This window comes from Bombina bombina, chromosome 1 (genome assembly GCF_027579735.1).
Source record: "Bombina bombina isolate aBomBom1 chromosome 1, aBomBom1.pri, whole genome shotgun sequence".
Classification (NCBI taxonomy): domain Eukaryota; kingdom Metazoa; phylum Chordata; class Amphibia; order Anura; family Bombinatoridae; genus Bombina; species Bombina bombina.
The window spans coordinates 653,817,901-653,842,115 of NC_069499.1; the positions used below are offsets into that span (position 1 = coordinate 653,817,901).

General features: G+C 41.2%; 1 protein-coding gene across 1 annotated transcript in view; it reads left to right on the plus strand.

Annotated features, from left to right (window-relative positions):
- The window catches only part of STAG2 (stromal antigen 2), an 848,979-nt gene that overhangs the window by 535,041 nt on the left and 289,723 nt on the right, over positions 1-24,215 (plus strand). The window contains exons 22-24 of the mRNA XM_053699120.1: positions 906-993; positions 1,091-1,171; positions 1,266-1,358. Coding sequence (XP_053555095.1) covers positions 906-993; positions 1,091-1,171; positions 1,266-1,358 — 262 coding nt within the window. The remainder of the gene's footprint in view (positions 1-905; positions 994-1,090; positions 1,172-1,265; positions 1,359-24,215) is intronic.

The window sequence follows — 24,215 nt, forward strand, 5'->3', positions numbered from 1 at the left end:
TGTAAGCGGAGAGCTCAGAAGGCTACGGCTACCTCTCTTTCCTTTTGGCTGAAAAGCATCATCCGTTTGGCCTATAAGACTGCTGGACAGCAGCCTCCTGAAAAAATTACTGCTCATTCTACTAGAGCTGTGGCTTCCACATGGCTTTTAAAAATGAGGATTCTGTTGAACAGATTTGTAATGCGGCGACTTGGTCTTCGCTTCATACATTTTCCAAATTTTCCAAATTTGATACTTTTGCTTCTTCGGAGGCTATTTTTGGGAGAGAGGTTCTACAAGCAGTGGTACCTTCCGTTTAAGGTCCCTGTCTTGTCCCTCCTTTCATCCGTGTCCTAAAGCTTTGGTATTGGTATCCCACAAGTAAGGATGAATCCGTGGACTCGATACATCTTACAAGAGAAAACATAATTTATGCTTACCTGATACATTTATTTCTCTTGTGATGTATCGAGTCCACGGCCCGCCCTGTTTATTAAGACAGGCATATATATTTTATTTTTAAACTTTCAGTCACCACTGCACCCTATAGTTTCTCCTTTTTCTTCCTAGCCTTCGGTCGAATGACTGGGGGGTGGAGCTAAGGGGGGAGCTATATAGGCAGCTCTGCTGTGGGTGCTCTCTCTGCCACTTCCTGTAGAGGAGGAGAATTTCCCACAAGTAAGGATGAATCCGTGGACTCGATACATCACAAGATAAATAAATTTATCAGGTAAGCATAAATTATGTTTTTTTTTACAAAAACACTCCTATATGGGCTATATAAATGGATCATCTACAAAATATTTATGCAAAGAAAAATCTAGTGTACATTGTCCTTTTAACTGCATAAAAAAATTAACATCTGAATGTTCGGCTTTATCTGTCTTCTAAAGGTATATTTGGTAAATGCTTTATTTGTTTTACAGTGCGCATGATCTTTCACGGTGGGATTTATTCAGTGGTAATTATAAGCTTTTGAAAACTGGTATTGAGAATGGAGACATGCCTGAGCAGGTTAGTACTCAATAGTTCTTAATACATTGTACATTTGAAACCATAACAATAACAGTACACACTAGTTTTCTGCTCTAACTGTTACATTTTGTTTCAGATTGTTGTTCATGCATTGCAGTGCACTCATTATGTAATTCTATGGCAGTTGGCAAAATTTTCTGAAACTGGTTCATCAAAGGTAAATTATAAGAAAATGTATTATTTTTTTTAACCTTTGAACATTTTTGCAAACATTGATGCTTATTTTATTATTTGTGCTATTTTGTAAATAGGAAGAATTGATCACTTTAAAGCGACAAATGAGAGTATTTTGCCAGATCTGTCAGCATTACCTGACAAACGTAAACACTGCTGTAAAAGAACAGGTCTGTATGCATAATGTATTATTTAATACTAATAATTTCCTGCTACATAGAATGTATATGTTATATTAGGGTACATATTGATATTGAATCATAAAGATTTACCCGTTGAGTTCCTCTGTTCACCCTTGTCATAAAAGTTCTGACTGTTGATGCCTAGATTCCTTTCAATAAAACTATTTAGAAATGCTTATCCCAGTTTCCTGAAGGAAACGTTCAGCTGTTAGTCACCAGAGACTCCTGACTGCTAAAATTGAGCTAATATATTTAAAAATTAATGCTGGGGTAATACACTTGACAACCCCACACTCTTGGTGGCCTTTGAAAATTAAATTTTCTTTCGGAAAATTAAGATAGTCCATAGTCCTTCATAGCATATGTGATATATTTCCAACCACTAGGAGGAGGTCAAGAAACCCATACAAGCACTTTAAAACCCTCGCATCTCTTACTTAGTTTTGATGTTGGCCTCGTAGGAGATAGTTGAGAATAGAGGTTGTTCCAGCTACTTGCTTATGGATTACAAATAAGGAGCTCAGACCTATGTGAGACACAGAGTCCCTGGGGAGTATCATTTACAATGTAGAAAGAAAAAACTCTTCACTGCAGCTGAATGATATAGGAATACTCTGTTATGTGCACAGCATTTTCCTAACGGGACTTCAGCCATAACTACCTTTTGGGTGTCGCTGGGACTCATCCCTAGCCTCCCCCTGAGGGACTCCAGTATTTCCTACTACAATCTTCTGCGGTACTTGATACCTGCACTGGGTGGGCTGTCTACTGGATACTGCTGCTGCTGTATTGACGTTTGACATGCCTGGTAAACTAGTGTAGGGGTGCTGCGTAAGGTGCCTTTACACAGCACAGACATAGCCCAGAGGCTATTTGTAGATACTCTTGACAAAGGTACATCATAGCCAGTGAACTTCACCTGCTCCCCTCATGACACATTTTTTTTTCTCCATATCATGTCCCTTATAGTTCTACTAGCATTGAGAACATTTCTTGAGACATCTTTGACCCTTTTTAACCCTCTGGCAGCTTTAGGGATTATTATTTGAGCACTTTAACCAGGCAATAGCTTAGTGCATGATGCGGTTCAGTAGTGCAGCTCCGGTTAGACTGGGGAACACATCTTGACAAGGTATATATGCTTGGTGCACTATATTTTATTCACAAACAGCCAAAAGTGTTTTTTTTCATTGTACAACGACACCAACTTTACTCCTGGCTTTAACGCTACCTCCTCAGTGTTTCCTGTCTTTTTTCTCTCTCGTTCCAGAACCTCTGTGACTAGATTTCAGCTACAACAGTTGGGGGCCTAAACCCGTTTTTTTTCTTTCACGATTCAGATAGAACATACAATTTTAAACAACTTTCCTATTTGCTTCTGTTATCAAATTTTCTTCGTTTTCTTGTTATCTTTTGTTGAAAACTGGAATGTAAGCTCATAAATGTGTGCACATGTCCACAACACCTATATGGCAGCAGTTTTGCAACAATGTTATACATTAGCAGGAGCACTAGATGGCAGCACAATTTCCTGTCATGTAGGGCTTCAGGCATGTGCACGCTACCTACCTAGTTACCCCTTCAACAAAGAATAACATGAGAAATTTGATAATAGAAGTAAATTAGAAACTTTTTAAAAATTGTATTCTCTATCTAAATAATGAAATATTTTTTTGGGGTTTACTGCCCCTTAAACAGTTTCTGATCTGATTTTCAGTGCCTGCCAGTACGAGGGAGTGGTGATTACCCATAGAAGAACTGCCAGGGGGTAGTTGAGGGCATCTTCTTATTTCTGGGGACTATAAAGCTGATTACATTTGGAGATTGTATAAATGTCTGAGAGAGTGTTTTATAGTGTAGAGGGCTGTCTACCAGGTTTTCTCCGTACTGTTTATTATATACAGTGAAAAAGAAAGTACAGCCTCTTTGAATTCTATGATAAAAATCATCTGGTCCTTAGCAGGTCTTAAAATTAGGCTGTACTTTCTTTTTCACATGACTGTAAAGTATCATTGTATACTGTTATATATGTATTATCATGAGACTAAATATTTCTGTCCCCACTGATATTTCCATAGAGGAGTTAGTTACCAATATCCCTCTATATATATATATATTAATATATATATATATGTTTATTTTGCAAATATGTTCCAGTATGACAGGTCACTCAAATCTTTAAGAATTGTATACCTCAAATTTTGCATACATATCAGCCGCAACAGTCTACTGTCCAGAGGGAAGTCTCCCTGTACTTGACACTCATGGGGAAAACTACTGTTTCTCTTGTTAAGTGTAGTCAGTCCACGGGTCATCCATTACTTATGGAATATATCTCTTCCTAACAGGAAGCTGCAAGAGGATCACCCAAGCAGAGCTGCTATATAGCTCCTCCCCTCACATGTCATATTCAGTCATTCTCTTGCAGCCTAACTAAAGATAGGTCGCTGTGAGAGGTCTGTGGTGTTTTTTAACTTAGTTTATTTCTTCAATCAAAAGTTTGTTATTTTAAATGGCACCGGAGTGTGCTGTTTGTTCTCAGGCAGCATTAGAAGAAGAATCTGCCTGCGTTTTCTATGATCTTAGCAGACGTAACTAAGATCCACTGGCTGTTCTCATCTGAGGAGTGAGGTAACTTCAGAAAAGGGGAATAGCATGCAGGGCCCCCCTGCAAACGAGGTATGTGCAGTAAATTATTTTTCTGAGGAATGGAATTGACTGAGAAAATACTGCTGATACCAATGTAACGTAAGTTCAGCCTTAAATGCAGTGATAGCGACTGGTATTAGGCTGATGAGTGTGTGTACACTGAATGTATTTTTCTAAGGAATGGAATTGACTCTGAAAATACTGTTAATACTGAAATAATGTATGAGCCTTAACTGCAGTAAAAGCGACTGGTAGCAGGCTTATTAATAACACTTCATAACTTTTAAAATGCATGTTCAAAACGTTTAATGGCATGTTAATCTTTTTTGTGAGGTACTTGGTGATAAAACTTATTGGGGCATGATTTTTACCAAATGGCCATCTTTGTTTTCTGCATAGAAACAGTTATCTGAGCTTCCCCACTGTTGTAATATGAGTGGGAGGGGCCTATTTTAGCGCTTTTTTTTGCGCAGTAAAAATTCAGTCACAATCTGTCTACTTCATCCTCCATGATCCAGATCGTCTCTAGAGAGCTCAGGGGTCTTCAAAATTCATTTTGAGGGAGGTAATCAGTCACAGTAGACCTGTGACAGTGTGTTTTGACTGTGTTAAAAACGTTAATTATTAAATTGTTATCCGTTTTTGGGTATTAAGGGGCTAATCATCCATTTGCTGGTGGGTGCAATCCTTTGCTAACTTAATACATTTACTGTGAAAATTTGGTTGCTATAACTATCTGGTGTGCCTTTTTCCCCTCCTCCCATATTTAGGAAAATGTTTCCTATAGACGCCACCACACAAGACTTATGGCAGACGGTCCCTAAGGTGGAGGGAGCAGTTTCTACTTTAGCTAAGCGTACCACTATCCCGGTGGAGGATAGTTGTGCCTTTTCAGATCCAATGGATAAGAAATTAGAGGGTTACCTTAAGAAAATGTTTGTTCAACAAGGTTTTATCTTACAGCCCCTTGCATGCATTGCGCCTGTCACTGCTTTCTGGTTTGAGTCTCTGGAAGAGGCCATTCGCACAGCTCCATTGGATGAAATTATGAACAAGCTTAAAGCACTTAAGCTAGCTAACGCATTTGTTTCTGATGCCGTCGTACATTTAACCAAACTTACAGCTAAGAACTCCAGATTCGCCATCCAAGCGCGCAGAGCGCTATGGCTTAAATCCTGGTCAGCTGACGTGACTTCTAAATATAAATTGCTTAATATTCCTTTCAAAGGGCAGACCTTATTCGGGCCCGGCTTGAAAGAAATTATAGCTGACATTACGGGAGGTAAGGGCCATGCTCTACCTCAGGACAGGGCCAAATCAAAGGCCAAACAGTCTAATTTTTGTGCCTTTCGTAACTTCAAGGCAGGAGCAGCATCAACTTCCTCCGCTCCAAAACAGGAAGGAGCTGTTGCTCGTTACAGACAGGGCTGGAAAGTTAACCAGTCCTGGAACAAGGGCAAGCAGGCCAAGAAACCTGCTGCTGCCCCTAAGACAGCATGAAGAGAGAGGGCCCCCTATCCGGAAACGGATCTAGTGGGGGGCAGACTTTCTCTCTTCGCCCAGGCTTGGGCAAGAGATGTCCAGGATCCCTGGGCGTTGGAGATCATATCTCAGGGATATCTCCTGGACTTCAAAACTTCTCCTCCACACGGGAGATTTCATCTTTCAAGGTTATCAGCAAACCAAATAAAGAAAGAGGCGTTTCTACGCTGTGTACAAGACCTCTTACTAATGGGGGTGATCCACCCAGTTCCGCGGACGGAACACGGGCAAGGATTCTATTCAAATCTATTTGTGGTTCCCAAGAAAGAGGGAACCTTCAGACCAATCTTGGACTTAAAATTCCTAAACAAATTCCTAAGAGTTCCATCATTCAAAATGGAAACTATTTGAACCATCCTTCCCATGATCCAAGAGGGTCAGTACATGACCACAGTGGACTTAAAGGATGCCTACCTTCACATACCGATTCACAAGGATCATTATCGGTACCTAAGATTTGCCTTCCTAGACAGGCATTACCAGCTACGGCTCCAAGAATCTTTACAAAAGTTCTGGGCTCACTTCTGGCGGTACTAAGACCGCGAGGCATAGCGGTGACTCCGTACCTAGACGACATTCTGATACAAGCGTCAAGTTTTCAAACTGCCAAGTCTCATACAGAGATAGTTCTGGCATTTCTGAGGTTGCATGGGTGGAAGGTGAACGTGGAAAAGAGTTCTCTATTACCACTTACAAGGGTTCCCTTTCTAGGGACTCTTATAGATTCTGTAGAGATGAAAATTTACCTGACGGAGGCCAGGTTATCAAAACTTCTAAATGCTTGCCGTGTCCTTCATTCCATTCCACACCCGTCAGTAGCTCAGTGCATGGAAGTAATCGGCTTAATGGTAGCGGCAATGGACATAGTACCATTTGCGCGCCTGCATCTCAGACCGCTGCAATTGTGCATGCTAAGTCAGTGGAATGGGGATTACTCAGATTTGTCCCCCCTGCTAAATCTGGATCAAGAGACCAGAGATTCTCTTCTATGGTGGCTTTCTCGGCCACATCTGTCCAAGGGGATGACCTTTCGCAGGCCAGATTGGACGATTGTAACAACAGACGCCAGCCTTCTAGGCTGGGGCGCAGTCTGGAACTCCCTGAAGGCTCAGGGACTATGGACTCAGGAGGAGAAACTCCTCCCAATAAATATTCTGGAATTAAGAGCAATATTCAATGCTCTCCTAGCTTGGCCTCAGTTAGCAACTCTGAGGTTCATCAGATTTCAGTCGGACAACATCACGACTGTGGCTTACATCAACCATCAAGGGGGAACCAGAAGTTCCCTAGCGATGTTGGAAGTCTCAAAGATAATTCGCTGGGCAGAGTCTCACTCTTGACACCTGTCAGCGATTTACATCCCAGGCGTGGAGAACTGGGAGGCGGATTTTCTAAGTCGCCAGACTTTTCATCCTGGGGAGTGGGAACTTCATCCGGAGGTCTTTGCTCAACTGATTCATCGTTGGGGCAAACCAGATCTGGATCTCATGGCGTCTCGCCAGAACGCCAAGCTTCCTTGTTACGGATCCAGGTCCAGGGACCCGGGAGCGGTGCTGATAGATGCTCTGACAGCCCCTTGGGTCTTCTACATGGCTTATGTGTTTCCACCATTTCCGATGCTTCCTCGACTGATTGCCAAGATCAAACAGGAGAGAGCATCGGTGATTCTGATAGCGCCTGCGTGGCCACGCAGGACCTGGTATGCAGACCTAGTGGACATGTCGTCCTGTCCACCATGGTCTCTGCCTCTGAGGCAGGACCTTCTAATTCAGGGTCCTTTCAACCATCCAAATCTAATTTCTCTGAGGCTGACTGCATGGAGATTGAACGCTTGATTCTATCAAAGCGTGGCTTCTCGGAGTTGGTTATTGATACCTTAATACAGGCTAGGAAGCCTGTTACCAGAAGAATTTACCATAAGATATGGCGTAAATATTTATATTGGTGCGAATCCAAGAGTTACTCATGGAGTAAGGTTAGGATTCCTAGGATATTGTCTTTTCTACAAGAGGGTTTAGAAAAGGGCTTATCCGCTAGTTCGTTAAAGGGACAGAGTTCTGCTCTGTCTATTCTTCTACACAAACGTCTGGCAGAAGTTCCAGACGTTCAGGCTTTTTGTCAGGCTTTAGCTAGGATTAAGCCTGTGTTTAAGACTGTTGCTCCGCCATGCAGCTTAAACTTAGTTCTTAACGTTCTTCAAGGCGTTCCATTTGAACACCTTCATTCCATTGATATCAAGCTGTTATCCTGGAAGGTTCTGTTTTTGATGGCTATTTCCTTGGCTCGAAGAGTCTCTGAGTTATCTGCCTTACATTGTGATTCTCCTTATCTGATTTTTCATTCAGACAAGGTAGTTCTGCGTACTAAACCTGGGTTCTTACCTAAGGTAGTTACTAACAGGAATATCAATCAAGAGATTGTTGTTCCATCACTGTGTCCTAACCCTTCTTCAAAGAAGGAACTTCTTTTGCATAATCTGGACGTAGTCCGTGCCCTGGAGTTCTATTTGCAGGCAACTAAAGATTTTCGTCAAACTTCTTCCCTGTTTGTCGTTTACTCTGGACAGAGAAGAGGTCAAAAGGCTTCGGCTACCTCTCTCTCTTTTTGGCTTCGTAGCATAATACGTTTAGCCTATGAGACTGCTGGACAGCAGCCTCCTGAAAGGATTACAGCTCATTCTACTAGAGCTGTGGCTTCCACCTGGGCCTTTAAAAATGAGGCCTCTGTTGAACAGATTTGCAAGGCTGCAACTTGGTCTTCACTTCACACTTTTTCAAAATTTTACAAATTTGACACTTTTGCTTCTTCGGAGGCTATTTTTGGGAGAAAGGTGCTTCAGGCAGTGGTTCCTTCTGTTTAAGGTTCCTGCCTTGTCCCTCCCTTCATCCGTGTACTTTAGCTTTGGTATTGGTATTCCATAAGTAATGGATGACCCGTGGACTGACTACACTGAACAAGAGAAAACATATTTTATGCTTACCTGATAAATTTATTTCTCTTGTAGTGTAGTCAGTCCACGGCCCACCCTGTCTTTAAGGCAGATCTAAATTTTAATTAAACTCCAGTCACCACTGCACTCTATGGTTTCTCCTTTCTCGTCTGGTTTTGGTCAAATGACTGAATATGACATGTGAGGGGAGGAGCTATATAGCAGCTCTGCTTGGGTGATCCTCTTGCAGCTTCCTGTTAGGAAGAGATATATTCCATAAGTAATGGATGACCCGTGGACTGACTACACTACAAGAGAAATAAATTTATCAGGTAAGCATAAATTGTTTTTTACTCCTGAAGCTAAAAATAAAATATACAAAATATTGACTGACTAATGGCTGTCCTCAAACTGAATGTAAATCTTGCGTTTTTAACTCAAGACTTGAAAAAGGCCTGTGAGAGGCTGTAACGCGTTGACCAAGCATCTGGTAAGCCTTATTTCTACATCTATTTCTACTTGGAGCATACTACACTATTTTGATTGTCTTTCACAGATAAATCCAGCTAGGAGTAGATCTTTCACAGATAAATCCAGTTAGGAGCAGAACATCCACTAAAATCTCTAGATTTCCACCTGTAGTCGCCGCACTAACCCTGCAGCACCCAGCTGTACTACCCAGGTGCACTAATCTCGCAACACCGAACTGAACCTTGAGAATAATTTTTCATTCACTGACTTTCATCACTTAGACTTATATTGCACCTACGAATGTATTTATCCTAACATCAACGCACTTTTTCATCTTTTTTCATCAATGGCATCGTTTGGCAATTTCTGCAAAAAAAAAATTCACATTTTTTTCCCCACATTTTTACATTTTTGTATCTTTATCCTGTCCCCAGTTTCGCATAAGCAACACAGTTATATTAATATACTTTTTACCGAATGTGTATGGCGCTATATTCACACTAGCCTAGCACACAAATTTCCAGCTTGAGGACAGTACCTCCTTTAGAGATCCCCTTGACAGAAAGCTTGAGGTATACCTCAGGAGGGTGTTTATTCAAACTGATGCATTAATTCAACCTGCAGTGGGTATTGCTGCTGTTACGGGGTTGCCAATTTCTGGTGTGAGTCTTTAACGGACCTGATTACGGATCTTAACTCCCTTAGAGGAGATTCAGGATCACATACAATCCCTACGGTTGGCAAACGCCTTTATCAGGGAAACTATTTTACAGATTATCCGCATTAATGCAAAAAACTCTAGCTTTGCGGTTCTGGCCTAGGGGAGGGTCCTGTGGCTATAAAATCCTGGTCAGAGGATATTGTGTCTAAATCTAGACTGCTGTCCCTGTCATTCAAGGGATAGTTCCTGTTTGGTTCAGGTCTGGACTCTATCATAGCCAAAGTCACAGGTGGAAAAGAAGCTTTTTGTCTGCTGGACAAGAAGTCTAAGACCAAGGGTCGTCTGACGGGATGTTTTCGTTGCTTTTGGAACAAAAATCAAAGGAACGCAGAAGCTACTAAACTGAGTCTACCAGGCCTACCTGGAAGCCCACCCACGGGTTGAATAAGAACAAGCAGCCCAAGAAGGCTTCCCAGGATAACAAATCGGCATGAATTGATCGCCCCTGACCTGGGAACGGTTTGCACGGGGTGCAGACTTTCTCTGTTCTAGAGGGATTGGTGTCAGTACGTCCAGAATCCCTAGGTGCTGGACATTATTTGCCAGGGTTACAGAATAGGCTTTAAATCTCATCCCTCAAGGGGACCGATTTCTACTCTCAATGGTATCCGGAAACCCAGTAAAGGGGGCAGCCCTGCTTCACTGTGTGGAGGACCTCATAACCATGGAGGCGATTCCTGTCCACCCTCAAAGAAGCAACATGGATTTTACTCAAATCTCTTTGTGGTACCCAAGAAGGAGCGCACGTCCTGTATTGGACCTAAAAGGGCTTAACAGATTTGAACGAGTCCCCACCTTCAAGATGGAGACAATAGGATCCATCCTTCCTCTGGTTCAGGAGGGACAGTTAGTGTCCACAATAGACCTGAAGGACGCGTATATACACATTTCTTTCATGTAATTAGCAAGAGTCCATGAGCTAGTGACGTATGGGATATACATTCCTACCAAGAGGGGCAAAGTTTCCCAAACCTCAAAATGCCCATAAATACACCTCACCACACCCACAAATCAGTTTTACAAACTTTGCCTCCTATGGAGGTGGTGAAGTAAGTTTGTGCTAGATACTACGTTGATATGCGCTCCGCAGCAGGTTGGAGCCCGGTTTTCCTCTCGGCGTGCAGTGAATGTCAGAGGGATGTGAGGAGAGTATTGCCTATTTGAATTCAATGATCTCCTTCTACGGGGTCTATTTCATAGGTTCTCTGTTATCGGTCGTAGAGATTCATCTCTTGCCTCCCTTTTCAGATCGACGATATACTCTTATATATACCATTACCTCTACTGATTCTCGTTTCAGTACTGGTTTGGCTTTCTACTACATGTAGATGAGTGTCCTGGGGTAAGTAAGTCTTATTTTCTGTGACACTCTAAGCTATTGTTGGGCACTTTTATGTAAAGTTCTAAATATATGTATTCAAACATTTATTTGCCTTGACTCAGGATGTTCAACGTTCCTTATTTCAGACAGTCAGTTTCATATTTGGGATAATGCATATGAATAAATCAATTTTTTTCTTACCTTAAAATTTGACTTTTTTTTCCCTGTGGGCTGTTAAGCATTTTCAGCCCCCGCGAGCCTAATTTTATTGCGTCATTCTTGGCGCAGACTTTTTTGGCGCAAAAAGTTTTTTCTGTTTCCGCCGTCATACGTGTCGCCGGAAGTTGCGTCATTTTTTACGTTTTTTTGCGCCAAAAGTGTTGGCGTTCTGGATGTGGCGTAATTTTTGGCGCCAAATAATGTGGGCGTCTTTTTTGGCGCTAAAAAATATGGGCGTCACTTTTGTCTCCATATTATTTAAGTCTCATTTATTGCTTCTGGTTGCTAGAAGCTTGTTCACTGGCATTTTTTCCCATTCCTGAAACTGTCATTTAAGGAATTTGATCAATTTTGCTTTATATGTTGTTTTTTCTATTACATATTGCAAGATGTCCCAGATTGACACTGAGTCAGAAGATACTTCTGGAAAAACGCTGCCTGGTGCTGGATCTACCAAAGTTAAGTGTATCTGTTGTAAACTTGTGTTATCTGTTCCTCCAGCTGTTGTTTGTAATGAATGTCATGACAAACTTGTTAATGCAGATAATATTTCCTTTAGTAATGTTACATTACCTGTTGTGGTTCCATCAACATCTAATACTCAGAGTGTTCCTGTTAACATAAGAGATTTTGTTTCTAAATCTATTAAGAAGGCTATGTCTGTTATTCCCCCTTCTAGTAAACGTAAAAGGTCTTTTAAAACTTCTCATTTTTCAGATGAATTTTTAAATGAACATCATCATTCTGATTCTGCTAGTGGTTCCTCTGGTTCAGAGGATTCTGTCTCAGAGGTTGATGCTGATAAATCTTCATATTTATTCAAAATGGAATTTATTCGTTCTTTACTTAAAGAGGTCTTAATTGCATTAGAAATAGAGGATTCTGGTCCTCTTGATACTAAATCTAAACGTTTAAATAAGGTTTTTAAATCTCCTGTAGTTATTCCAGAAGTTTTTCCTGTCCCTGATGCTATTTCTGAAGTAATCTCCAGGGAATGGAATAATTTGGGTAATTCATTTACTCCTTCTAAACGTTTTAAGCAATTATATCCTGTGCCATCTGACAGATTAGAATTTTGGGACAAAATCCCTAAGGTTGATGGGGCTGTCTCTACTCTTGCTAAACGTACTACTATTCCTACGGCAGATAGTACTTCCTTTAAGGATCCTTTAGATAGGAAGATTGAATCCTTTCTAAGAAAAGCTTACTTATGTTCAGGTAATCTTCTTAGACCTGCTATATCTTTAGCGGATGTTGCTGCAGCTTCAACTTTTTGGTTAGAAGCTTTAGCGCAACAAATAACAGATCATAACTCTCATAGCATTGTTAATCTTCTTCAACATGCTAATAACTTTATTTGTGATGCCATCTTTGATATCATTAGAGTTGATGTCAGGTATATGTCTCTAGCTATTTTAGCTAGAAGAGCTTTATGGCTTAAAACTTGGAATGCTGATATGTCTTCTAAGTCAACTTTGCTTTCCCTTTCTTTCCAGGGTAATAAATTATTTGGTTCTCAGTTGGATTCTATTATCTCAACTGTTACTGGAGGGAAAGGAACTTTTTTACCACAGGATAAAAAATCTAAAGGTAAATTTAGGTCTAATAATCGTTTTCGTTCCTTTCGTCACAATAAGGAACAAAAGCCTGATCCTTCGCCCTCAGGAGCGGTATCAGTTTGGAAACCATCTCCAGTCTGGAATAAGTCCAAGCCTTTTAGAAAACCAAAACCAGCTCCCAAGTCCACATGAAGGTGCGGCCCTCATTCCAGCCCAGCTGGTAGGGGGCAGATTACGATTTTTCAAACAAATTTGGATCAATTCAATTCACAATCTTTGGATTCAAAACATTGTTTCAGAAGGGTACAGAATTGGCTTCAAGATAAGGCCTCCTGCAAAGAGATTTTTTCTTTCCCGTGTCCCAGTAAATCCAGCAAAGGCTCAAGCATTTCTGAAATGTGTTTCAGATCTAGAGTTGGCTGGAGAAATTATGCCAGTTCCAGTTCTGGAACAGGGGCTGGGGTTTTATTCAAATCTCTTCATTGTACCAAAGAAGGAGAATTCCTTCAGACCAGTTCTGGATCTAAAAATATTGAATCGTTATGTAAGGATACCAACATTCAAAATGGCAACTATAAGGACTATTCTGCCTTTTGTTCAGCAAGGGCATTATATGTCCACAATAGATTTACAGGATGCATATCTGCATATTCCGATTCATCCAGATCACTATCAGTTTCTGAGATTCTCTTTCCTAGACGAGCATTACCAGTTTGTGGCTCTGCCGTTTGGCCTAGCAACAGCTCCAAGGATTTTTACAAAGGTTCTCGGTGCCCTTCTGTCTGTAATCAGAGAACAGGGTATTGTGGTATTTCCTTATTTGGACGATATCTTGGTACTTGCTCAGTCTTCACATTTAGCAGAATCTCATACGAATCGACTTGTGTTGTTTCTTCAAGATCATGGTTGGAGGATCAATTTACCGAAAAGTTCATTGATTCCTCAAACAAGGGTTACCTTTTTAGGTTTCCAGATAGATTCAGTGTCCATGACTCTGTCTCTGACAGACAAGAGACGTCTAAAATTGATCTCAGCTTGTCGAAACCTTCAATCACAATCATTCCCTTCGGTAGCCTTATGCATGGAAATTCTAGGTCTTATGACTGCTGCATCGGATGCGATCCCCTTTGCTCGTTTTCACATGCGACCTCTTCAGCTCTGTATGCTGAACCAGTGGTGCAGGGATTACACAAAGATATCTCAATTAATATCTTTAAAACCGATTGTACGACACTCTCTGACGTGGTTGACAGATCACCATCGTTTAGCTCAGGGGGCTTCTTTTGTTCTTCCAACCTGGACTGTAATTTCAACAGATGCAAGTCTGACAGGTTGGGGAGCTGTTTGGGGGTCTCTGACAGCACAAGGGGTTTGGGAATCTCAGGAGGTGAGATTACCAATCAATATTTTGGAACTCCGTGCAATTTTCAGAGCTCTTCAGTCATGGCCTCTTCTAAAGAGAGAATCGTTCATTTGTTTTCAGACAGACAATGTCACAACTGTGGCATACATCAATCATCAAGGAGGGACTCTCAGTCCTCTGGCTATGAAAGAAGTATCTCGAATACTGGTATGGGCGGAATCCAGCTCCTGTCTAGTTTCTGCGGTTCATATCCCAGGTATAGACAATTGGGAAGCGGATTATCTCAGTCGCCAAACGTTACATCCGGGCGAATGGTCTCTTCACCCAGAGGTATTTCTTCAGATCGTTCAAATGTGGGGACTTCCAGAAATATATCTGATGGCTTCTCATCTAAACAAGAAACTTCCCAGGTATCTGTCCAGATCCAGGGATCCTCAAGCGGAAGCAGTGGATGCATTGTCACTTCCTTGGAAGTATCATCCTGCCTATATCTTTCCGCCTCTAGTTCTTCTTCCAAGAGTAATCTCCAAGATTCTGAAGGAATGCTCGTTTGTTCTGCTGGTGGCTCCAGCATGGCCTTACAGGTTTTGGTATGCGGATCTTGTCCTTATGGCCTCTTGCCAACCGTTAAGACCAGACCTTCTGTCGCAAGGTCCTTTTTTCCATCAGGATCTCAAATCCTTAAATTTAAAGGTATGGAGATTGAACGCTTGATTCTTAGTCAAAGAGGTTTCTCTGCCTCTGTGATTAATACTATGTTACAGGCTCGTAAATCTGTATCTAGGGAGATATATTATAGAGTCTGGAAGACTTACATTTCTTGGTGTCTTTCTCATCACTTTTCCTGGCATTCTTTTAGAATTCCGAGAATTTTACAGTTTCTTCAGGATGGTTTGGATAAAGGTTTGTCTGCAAGTTCCTTGAAAGGACAAATCTCTGCTCTTTCTGTTCTTTTTCATAGAAAGATTGCTAATCTTCCTGATATTCATTGTTTTGTACAAGCTTTGGTTCGTATAAAACCTGTCATTAAGTCAATTTCTCCTCCTTGGAGTTAGAATTTGGTTCTGGGGGCTCTTCAAGCTCCTCCGTTTGAACCTATGCATTCATTAGACATTATATTACTTTCTTGGAAAGTTTTGTTTCTTTTGGCCATCTCTTCTGCTAGAAGAGTTTCTGAATTATCTGCTCTTTCATGTGAGTCTCCTTTTCTGATTTTTCATCAGGATAAGGCGGTGTTGCGAACTTCTTTTCAATTTTTATCTAAGGTTGTGAATTCCAACAACATTAGTAGAGAAATTGTGGTTCCTTCATTATGTCCTAATCCTAAGAATTCTAAGGAGAGATCATTGCATTCTTTGGATGTAGTTAGAGCTTTGAAATATTATGTTGAAGCTACTAAGAATTTCCGAAAGACTTCTAGTCTATTTGTTATCTTTTCCTGTTCTAGGAAAGGTCAGAAGGCATCTGACATTTCTTTGGCATCTTGGTTGAAATCTTTAATTCATCATGCTTATGTCGAGTCAGGTAAAACTCCACCTCAAAGGATTACAGCTCATTCTACTAGGTCAGTTTCTACTTCCTGGGCGTTTAGGAATGAAGCTTCGGTTGATCAGATTTGCAAAGCAGCAACTTGGTCTTCTTTGCATACTTTTACTAAATTCTACCATTTTGATGTGTTTTCTTCTTCTGAAGCAGTTTTTGGTAGAAAAGTACTTCAGGCAGCTGTTTCAGTTTGATTCTTCTGCTTATAATTTCAGTTTTTTTCATTATAAGATTTAAACTTTATGTTGGGTGTGGATTATTTTCAGCGGAATTGGCTGTCTTTATTTTATCCCTCCCTCTCTAGTGACTCTTGCGTGGAAGATCCACATCTTGGGTAGTCATTATGCCATACGTCACTAGCTCATGGACTCTTGCTAATTACATGAAAGAAAACATAATTTATGTAAGAACTTACCTGATATTCATTTCTTTCATATTAGCAAGAGCCCATGAGGCCCACCCTTTTTTGTGGTGGTTTTGATTTTTTTGTATAAAGCACAATTATTCCAATTCCTTATTTTTTATGCTTTCGCACTTTTTTTCTTATCACCCCACTTCTTGGCTATACGTTAAACTGATTTGTGGGTGTGGTGAGGGGTGTATTTATGGGCATTTTGAGGTTTGGGAAACTTTGCCCCTCCTGGTAGGAATGTATATCCCATACGTCACTAGCTCATGGACTCTTGCTAATATGAAAGAAATGAATTTATCAGGTAAGTTCTTACATAAATTATGTTTTCGATAGAGAGACCACCACTGTTTTCTTCGGTTTGCCTTCCCAGGCAAACACTACATTTTGTGGCGCTCCAATTTGGGTTGACTATGGCTCCACGAGTGTTCACCATGGTGCTGGGAGCCTGCTGGCTGCAGTTCGTCTGCAGGGGATCCCAGTGGCTCCTTGCCTGGACGACATTCTATATCAGATTCCTTACTTGTCGGTGGCGAAGGACCACATGCCGAGGTTATTCTTGTGTCTTCGGACGGACGGAGGTCAACTTGTTAAAGAGCTACCTCTTTCCGGCTATGATTTAAACTTCTTAGGAACGATCATAGATTCCATCAGCATTCACATCTACAGACTAGCGCAGGAAGAAGCTTCAGAGGACTGGTCATCTTCAGTCCAATGCTCATCAATTTGATGCTCTATGCATGGAGGTAGTAGGCCTCATGGTTGCATTATCAGATGCTATACCTTTTGCTTGCTTTCATCTGAGACCACTACAGTTGTGTATGCTCAAACAATGGAATGGAGACCATTCAGATCTATCACAGGTCATCTCTCTGGATGCCCAGATGAGAGAGAGTCTTGTTTGGTGGCAATCCGCAACTCCTGTCCTTCTAGAAGTGAGTTTACACCACCCTTCTTGGATTATAATCCCTGGCTGGGGTGCTGTGTGGAGTTTTCTCAGAGCCCAGGGAACTTGGTGTTAGGAGGAAGTGTCCCTTCCGATCAACATCTTTGAATTGAGGGCCATATATAACGCGCTTCTGGCATGACCACAACTGAGTTCCGTCATGTATATCCAATTCCATTCTGAAAACATCACAACAGTGGCCTAAATCAACCATCAGGGAGGCACTCTGATTCCCTGGCGATGAAGGTGGTGTCTCAAATCCTGCGGTAGGTGGAGAGACGTCAATGTCAGATCTCTTTTATTCACATCCTAGGTGTTGAGAATTGGAAGGCAGAGTTTCTGAGCAGGCACACTTTTAACTCAGGGGAGTCGTCCCTGAATCAGGAGGTATTTCTAGAACTAACCTGCAGATGGGGTGTTCCAGATATAGAACTGATGGCTTTTCGCATCAATACAAAGCTCCTGAGATAAGGATCAAGATCCAGGGATCCTCAGGCAGAGCTAGTTGATGCTCTATCGGTTTCCGTGGAACGTCAACTTGGTCTATCTCTACCTATTGTACTTCTGCCCCAGAGTGGTAACTCAGATCAAACAGGAGCGCATACAGACTATCTTGATAGGAGCCTGTCTGCTCAGCCTTGGCGACTGCCTCTTTGTCAGTACCTACTGACTAAGGTTCCATTCTTTTATCAAAACCTAGATATTCTGAGGCTAACTGCCTGAATATGTAAGGTGATTTTAGCTCAGAGAGGCTTCTCTGACGCATCTCCTACAAGGTCTGGAGGACTTATCTTCACTGGTGTGACCAGCGAGGTTTATCTTGGCGTAGAGTGAAGACTCTGCATATACTTCAGTTTCTCCAGGAGGGTCTGGTGAAAGGCCTGCCAGACAGTTCTATCATAGGCCAGATCTCTGCCCTTTCTGTTCTGTTTCTCAAGATGTTGGCTACTTTGCCAGATGTTCAATAGTTTGTTCAGGCTCTGGTTCGAATTAGACCTATTTTCAAACCTGTTGCTCTTCCGTGGAGCTTAAATTTATTTCTTAAAGTGATGGTAATTCCAAGTGTATAACAAATGCTTGGATTTACCATCACTAAAAATAAACATTTCTTTCATGTAATTGTTAAGAGTCCATGAGCTAGTGACGTATGGGATATATATTCCTACCAGGAGGGGCAAAGTTTCCCAAACCTCAAAATGCCTATAAATACACCCCTCACCACACCCACAATTCAGTTTTACAAACTGCCTCCCATGGAGGTGGTGAAGTAAGTTTGTACTAGATTTCTACGTTGATATGCGCTTCGCAGCAGGCTGAAGCCCAGTTTTCCTCTCAGAGTGCAGTGAATGTCAGAGGGATGTGAAGAGAGTATCGCCTATTAGAATACCATGGTCTTCCTCTAGGGGATCTATTTCATAGGTTCTCTGTTATCGGTCGTAGAGATTTCTTCTCCTACCTCCCTTTTCAGATCGACGATATAGTCTTATATACCATTACCTCTACTGATTCTCGTTTCAGTACTGGTTTGGCTATCTGCTATATGTAGATGAGTGCACTAGAAAGATTAGGAGCAAATCACAAATAAATAATTGTAATTTTTGTGTTGGGGAACTTATTTTCTCCCAAGGTACCTTGTCTATCTTTCCGCCTCTAGTTCTTCCAAAAGTGATTTCCAAAATCCTAATGGAGCGTTCGTTTTTACTGCTGGTGGCTCCAGCATGGCCACACAGGTTTTGGTATGCGGATCTCGTTCGGATGGCCAGTTGCCAACCTTGGACACTTCCGTTAAGGCCAGATCTTCTATCTCAAGGCCCATTTTTCCATCAGGATCTCAAATCATTTAATTTGAAGGTATGGAGATTGAACGCTTAATACTTAGGTATAGAGGTTTCTCTGACTCAGTGATTAATACTATGTTACAGGCTCGTAAATCTGTCTAGAAAGATCTATTTCCGAGTCTGGAAGACTACATTTCTTGGTGTTCTTCACATAAATTCTCTTGGCATTCTTTTAGAATTCCTAGAATTTTACAGTTTCTTCAGGATGGTTTGGAAAAAGGTTTGTCCGCAAGTTCCTTGAAAGGACAAATCTCTGCTCTTTCTGTACTTTTTAACAGAAAGATTGCTAATCATCCTTATATTCATTGTTTTGTACAGGCTTTGGTTCGTATTAAGCCTGTCATTAAGTCAATTTCTCCTCCTTGGAGTCTTAATTTGGTTCTGAGGACTTTACAGGCTCCTCCGTTTGAACCTATGCATTCTCTGGATATTAAATTACTTTCTTGGAAAGTTTTATTTCTTTTGGCCATCTCTTCTGCTAGAAGAGTTTCTGAGTTATCTGCTCTTTCTTGTGAATCTCCTTTTCTGATTTTTCATCAGGATAAGGCAGTGTTGCGGACTTCATTTAATTTTTTACCTAAAGTTGTGAATTCTAACAACATTAGTAGAGAAATTGTTGTCCCTTCTTTGTGTCCTAATCCTAAAAATACTCTGGAGAGATCTTTACTTTCTTTGGATGTAGTTAGAGCTTTGAAATATTATGTTGAAGCTACTAAAGATTTCAGGAAGACTTCTAGTCTATTTGTTGTATTTTCTGATTCTAGGAAAGTTCAGAAGGCTTCTGCCATTTCTTTGGCTTCTTGGTTAAAGTCTTTGATTCATCATGCTTATGTGGAGTCGGGTAATTCTCCGCCTCAGAGGATTACGGCTCATTCTACTAGGTCAGTTTCTACTTACTGGGCTTTTAAGAATGAAGCTTCTGTTGATCAGATTTGCAAAGTAGCAACTTGGTCTTCTTTGCATACTTTTACTAAATTCAACCATTTTGATGTTTTTTCTTCTTCTGAAGCAGTTTTTGGTAGAAAAGTACTTCAGGCAGCTGTTTCAGTTTGATTCTTCTGCTTATAATTTCAGTTTTTTTTAATTATAAGATTAAAACTTTTTGATTTGGGTTGTGGATTATTTTTTCAGCGGAATTGGCTGTCTTTATTTTATCCCTCCCTCTCTAGTGACTCTTGCGTGGAAGCTCCACATCTTTGGTATCTGCTATCCCATACGTCACTAGCTCATGGACTCTTGTCAATTACATGAAAGAAAACATAATTTATGTAAGAACTTACCTGATAAATTAATTTCTTTCATATTGGCAAGAGTCCATGAGGCCCACCCTTTTTGTGGTGGTTATAATTTTCTTGTATAAAGCACAATTATTCTGATTCCTTGTTTGATGCTTTCGCTCCTTTCTTATCACCCCACTTCTTGGCTATTCGTTAAACTGAATTGTGGGTGTGGTGAGGGGTGTATTTATAGGCATTTTGAGGTTTGGGAAACTTTGCCCCTCCTGGTAGGAATTTATATCCCATACGTCACTAGCTCATGGACTCTTTTTCTGTCATTGTTGGAGATCCTCTTTGGGCTGGGATACCACTTTTCATTGACCAGTATTCTGCGCTTCACCTGGAACTGAATATTTCACTGTCAGGGTGCCAGGAATCAGACTGAGACGAGAAGTGCAAAAACAATCACACCTTTTTTAATAGCAAAAAATAATAAAAAGTCCACAAGTCAGGAGTCAAAACCAGAGCTGGTAGTCGTACGAGCCGAGTCAGGAGCCAAAGCGAATAGTCAGACGATGGATGATGCACACCAGTCTGGCCATAAAACAAAGTGCAGGAAATGAGCAGCATCTCCCACAATGCACCATAGTCGGAAAGAGAGGTGAGTAAAATGGCTGCCAGCAGCACATGGCAAACACAACAGGGAAAAAACCCTGACATTCACCATTCAAGGCCTTAGAGAGCAAAAGCAAACATGAACACAGAATATAGTCTGTCTACTCTATGTATTATTAACAGTGCTGAAGTTATATAGCCCCTTAACGACCAGCACTGTACCCTGTACAACGCTGGTCGTTAAGCCCTTAAGAACCTGCGTCGTACCCTGTAAGTGGGGCAGTACAGAAATAAATGGGCAGAGGTACCGATGCAGAGAGGGTGGTGTGGGTGGGCGGCCCATCCCTGTAGAGGTGCGGAGCGGGTGGGACCGCTGAACTGCTGAATAAAAATCTTTAGAGCTGGAGGGAGGCTGTCGGAGGGAGAGGGGGTTCTTATAGTGGAGGGGGGTAGGGTAATGAGGGGGTTAGGCAGCTACACTTTTGAAAAAAAGTTTTTCTTTATTACTAAATAAATAAAAAAAAGTTAGTAGATAACTGGGTACTGGCAGACAGCAGATGGCGGTAATTAGTTAGAAGGGGGAGGGTTAGTGAGTATTTTTGGAGGGATCATGGAATTGGAAAGGTAAGGGGGTAATCCTACACTAAGGAAAATAATAATAATAAAATATAAAATGTAAAACTGCATACTTGGCAGACTGTCTGCCAGTACTAAAGATGGGGGTGACCAGGGTTGGTGGGGGATGGAAGAGAGCTGTTTGAGAGGGATCAGGGAGGGATTAGGGGGTGGGAAGTGTCGGGTCGGAGGCTAACCTTTTCACTAAAGCTAAAATTAACCTTACAAGCTACCTAATTAACCCATTCACTGCTGGGAACAAGAAGTGTGGTGTGCAGCTGCAATTAGCGGCCTTCTATTTACCAAAAAGCAATGGCAAAGCCATATGTCTATTTCTGAACAAAGGGGATTCCAGAGAAGCTTTTACATTCATTTGTGCCATGATTGCACAAGCAGAATGTAAACAATTTCAGTGAGAAACCCAAAGCTTGTGTAAAAGTTAGTTTTTTTTTTAAATTTGATCGCATTTGGCGGTAAAATGGTGGGATGAAATATACCAAAATGGGCCTTTATCAATACTTGGGTTGTCTATAAAAAAAAAAATAGATATAGCTTTAATAGGTAAAAAAATTTTTAAAAAAAAGGCTCTATTTCTGTTTAAATGTAGTGATGCTAAAAATGCTCTGGTCTTTTGGGGAAGTCTTAGTCTGAACTGCCCTGTCCTTAAGGGGTTAATATACATCACATACATGGTAAATTGACACAAATCGGCTTCATACATGCCTCCTTATTGCAACATAATTAGTGAAAAGTTAGACGTAAGATTGTTTTTGTGAAAGACAAGAAACAGAGTAGATTCGTCCTTGGTTCAAGATAAGAAAGAAATGTGGTGAGACCATGTTTATGCTAGCAGGTGTGTGGTTACGCTTAGCAACGAGATAAAAATGTTATTCTATAATAGCAGATGTGAAAAGACTGAGTTTGAGAATAACACCAGTTCAGTGTTGGTTCTGAATGGCTGAATAGATACAAAATGGAGTACAAAAAAGATGGAGGCAGGTTGGTTATATATTCTTACAGTCATCACTTCCTAAAAAAAGGGTGCAAAATTCACCCTATCTGTGCGGCAAGTATATTGCTAACTCAGTGCCTCCAGCCTCCCACGGCACAGCACAGAAGCTAATGTTTATTTCTCTTGCAAGGTATATCCAGTCCACGGATTCATCCTTTACTTGTGGGATATTCTCATTCCCCACAGGAAGTGGCAAAGAGAGCACACAGCAGAGCTGTCCATATAGCTCCCCCTCTAGCTCCACCCCCCAGTCATTCTCTTTGCCGGCTCTAAGCACTAGGGTCTCTCTACAGGAGGGTAAAGTGAATGTGGTGTTAGAATTGTAGTTTTATTATCTTCAATCAAAAGTTTGTTATTTTTAAATGGTACCGGTTTGTACTATTTACTCTCTGGCAGAAAAAAGATGAAGAATTCTGCTGAGAGGAAGATGATTTTAGCATGTTGTAACTAAAATCCATTGCTGTTCCCACACAGGACTGAGGAGTACCAGAAAACTTCAGTTGGGGGGAACAGTTTGCAGGCTTGACTGCAATGAGGTATGTTCAGTCATTTATTTATAGACAAGACTGAGATAATGCTAGAAGACTGACAATATCCCCATGTGGGGAGGGTAAGCTATGTTCTGAGACTTGAATGCTTACATAACAGGGCTAATTATGCTGGTTGACACTAACTTAGGGCAATCGATTATTTTACTTACTCGTTGGGAGACACTTTTATAGCACTTTTGAGTTCTTTCTGGGGTTATTACCCATATGGCTAAAATGTATTCACTTAGAAGTGATTTTTGTAGGCCTCATAGCTGTGGAGTGGGAGGGGCCTAATTTCACGCCTCAGATGCGCAGTTAGAATTGAAAGACAAGTTCATGCTGCTTCACATGGAGGGTCCTGCTGTGGTTTGAGGGCCTAAAAGAAGCTTCATTCCCCCAAAACTGATCCCTAAGGGCAGGTAGGGCCACAGCAGTAAGCTATGGCAAGGTGCTGTAGTAATTTTACCGGTTATTGGCTTTAGGCTGCTCCGGTTTGGGCATTAAGGGGTTAACCGTTTTTGCAACTTGTGGTGCAATCTTATTAAGGCTTTAGGTACATACTGTGAAAATTTCAAAAGGATTGCTGCATTTTTCACTGTTTTGTAAAATTGTGTGCTCTTTTTATTTCTTAAAGGCACAGTAACGTTTTTTCAAATTGTGTACTTTATTTGTTTAAAGTGATTTCTAAGCCTGTTTGTACATATTACTAGTCTGTTAAACATGTCTGAGACCCAGGAAAGTCCTTGTTCAATGTGTTTTAGAAGCCATGGTGGAACCCCCTCTCAGAATGTGTCCCAATTGCACTAATGTGTCTATACACTTTAAAGATCATATTGTTGCACTTAAAAGTGTGGCCCTAGATGATTTTCAGACTGAAGGTAATGATAGTCAGTCTACCTCTCCCCATGTGTCACAACCAGTTACGCCCGCTCAAGCGATGCCTAGTACCTCTATTGCGTCTGCCCCTATTACATTGCAACAACTAGCCGCAGTCATGGATAACTCCCTTGCGGCCTTCCTATCTAAACTGCCAGTTTTTCCTGCAAAGCGTGATAGCTCTGTTTTAAGAACAGATTATGAGCAATCTGAAGCTTTGGTAGCCTTATCTGATGTACCCTCACAACGCTCTGAAGTGGGAGTGAGGGACTTGTTGCCTGAGGGAGAAATTTCCGATTCAGGAAAGGTTTCTCATCAGGCAGATTCAGATTCATTAGCGTTTAAATTTAAATTGGAACACCTCCACGTATTGCTCAGGGAGGTATTAGCTACTCTGGATGATTGTGACTCTATGGTGGTCCCAGAGAAATTGTGTAAAATGGACAAGTACCTAGAGGTCCCTGTATACAC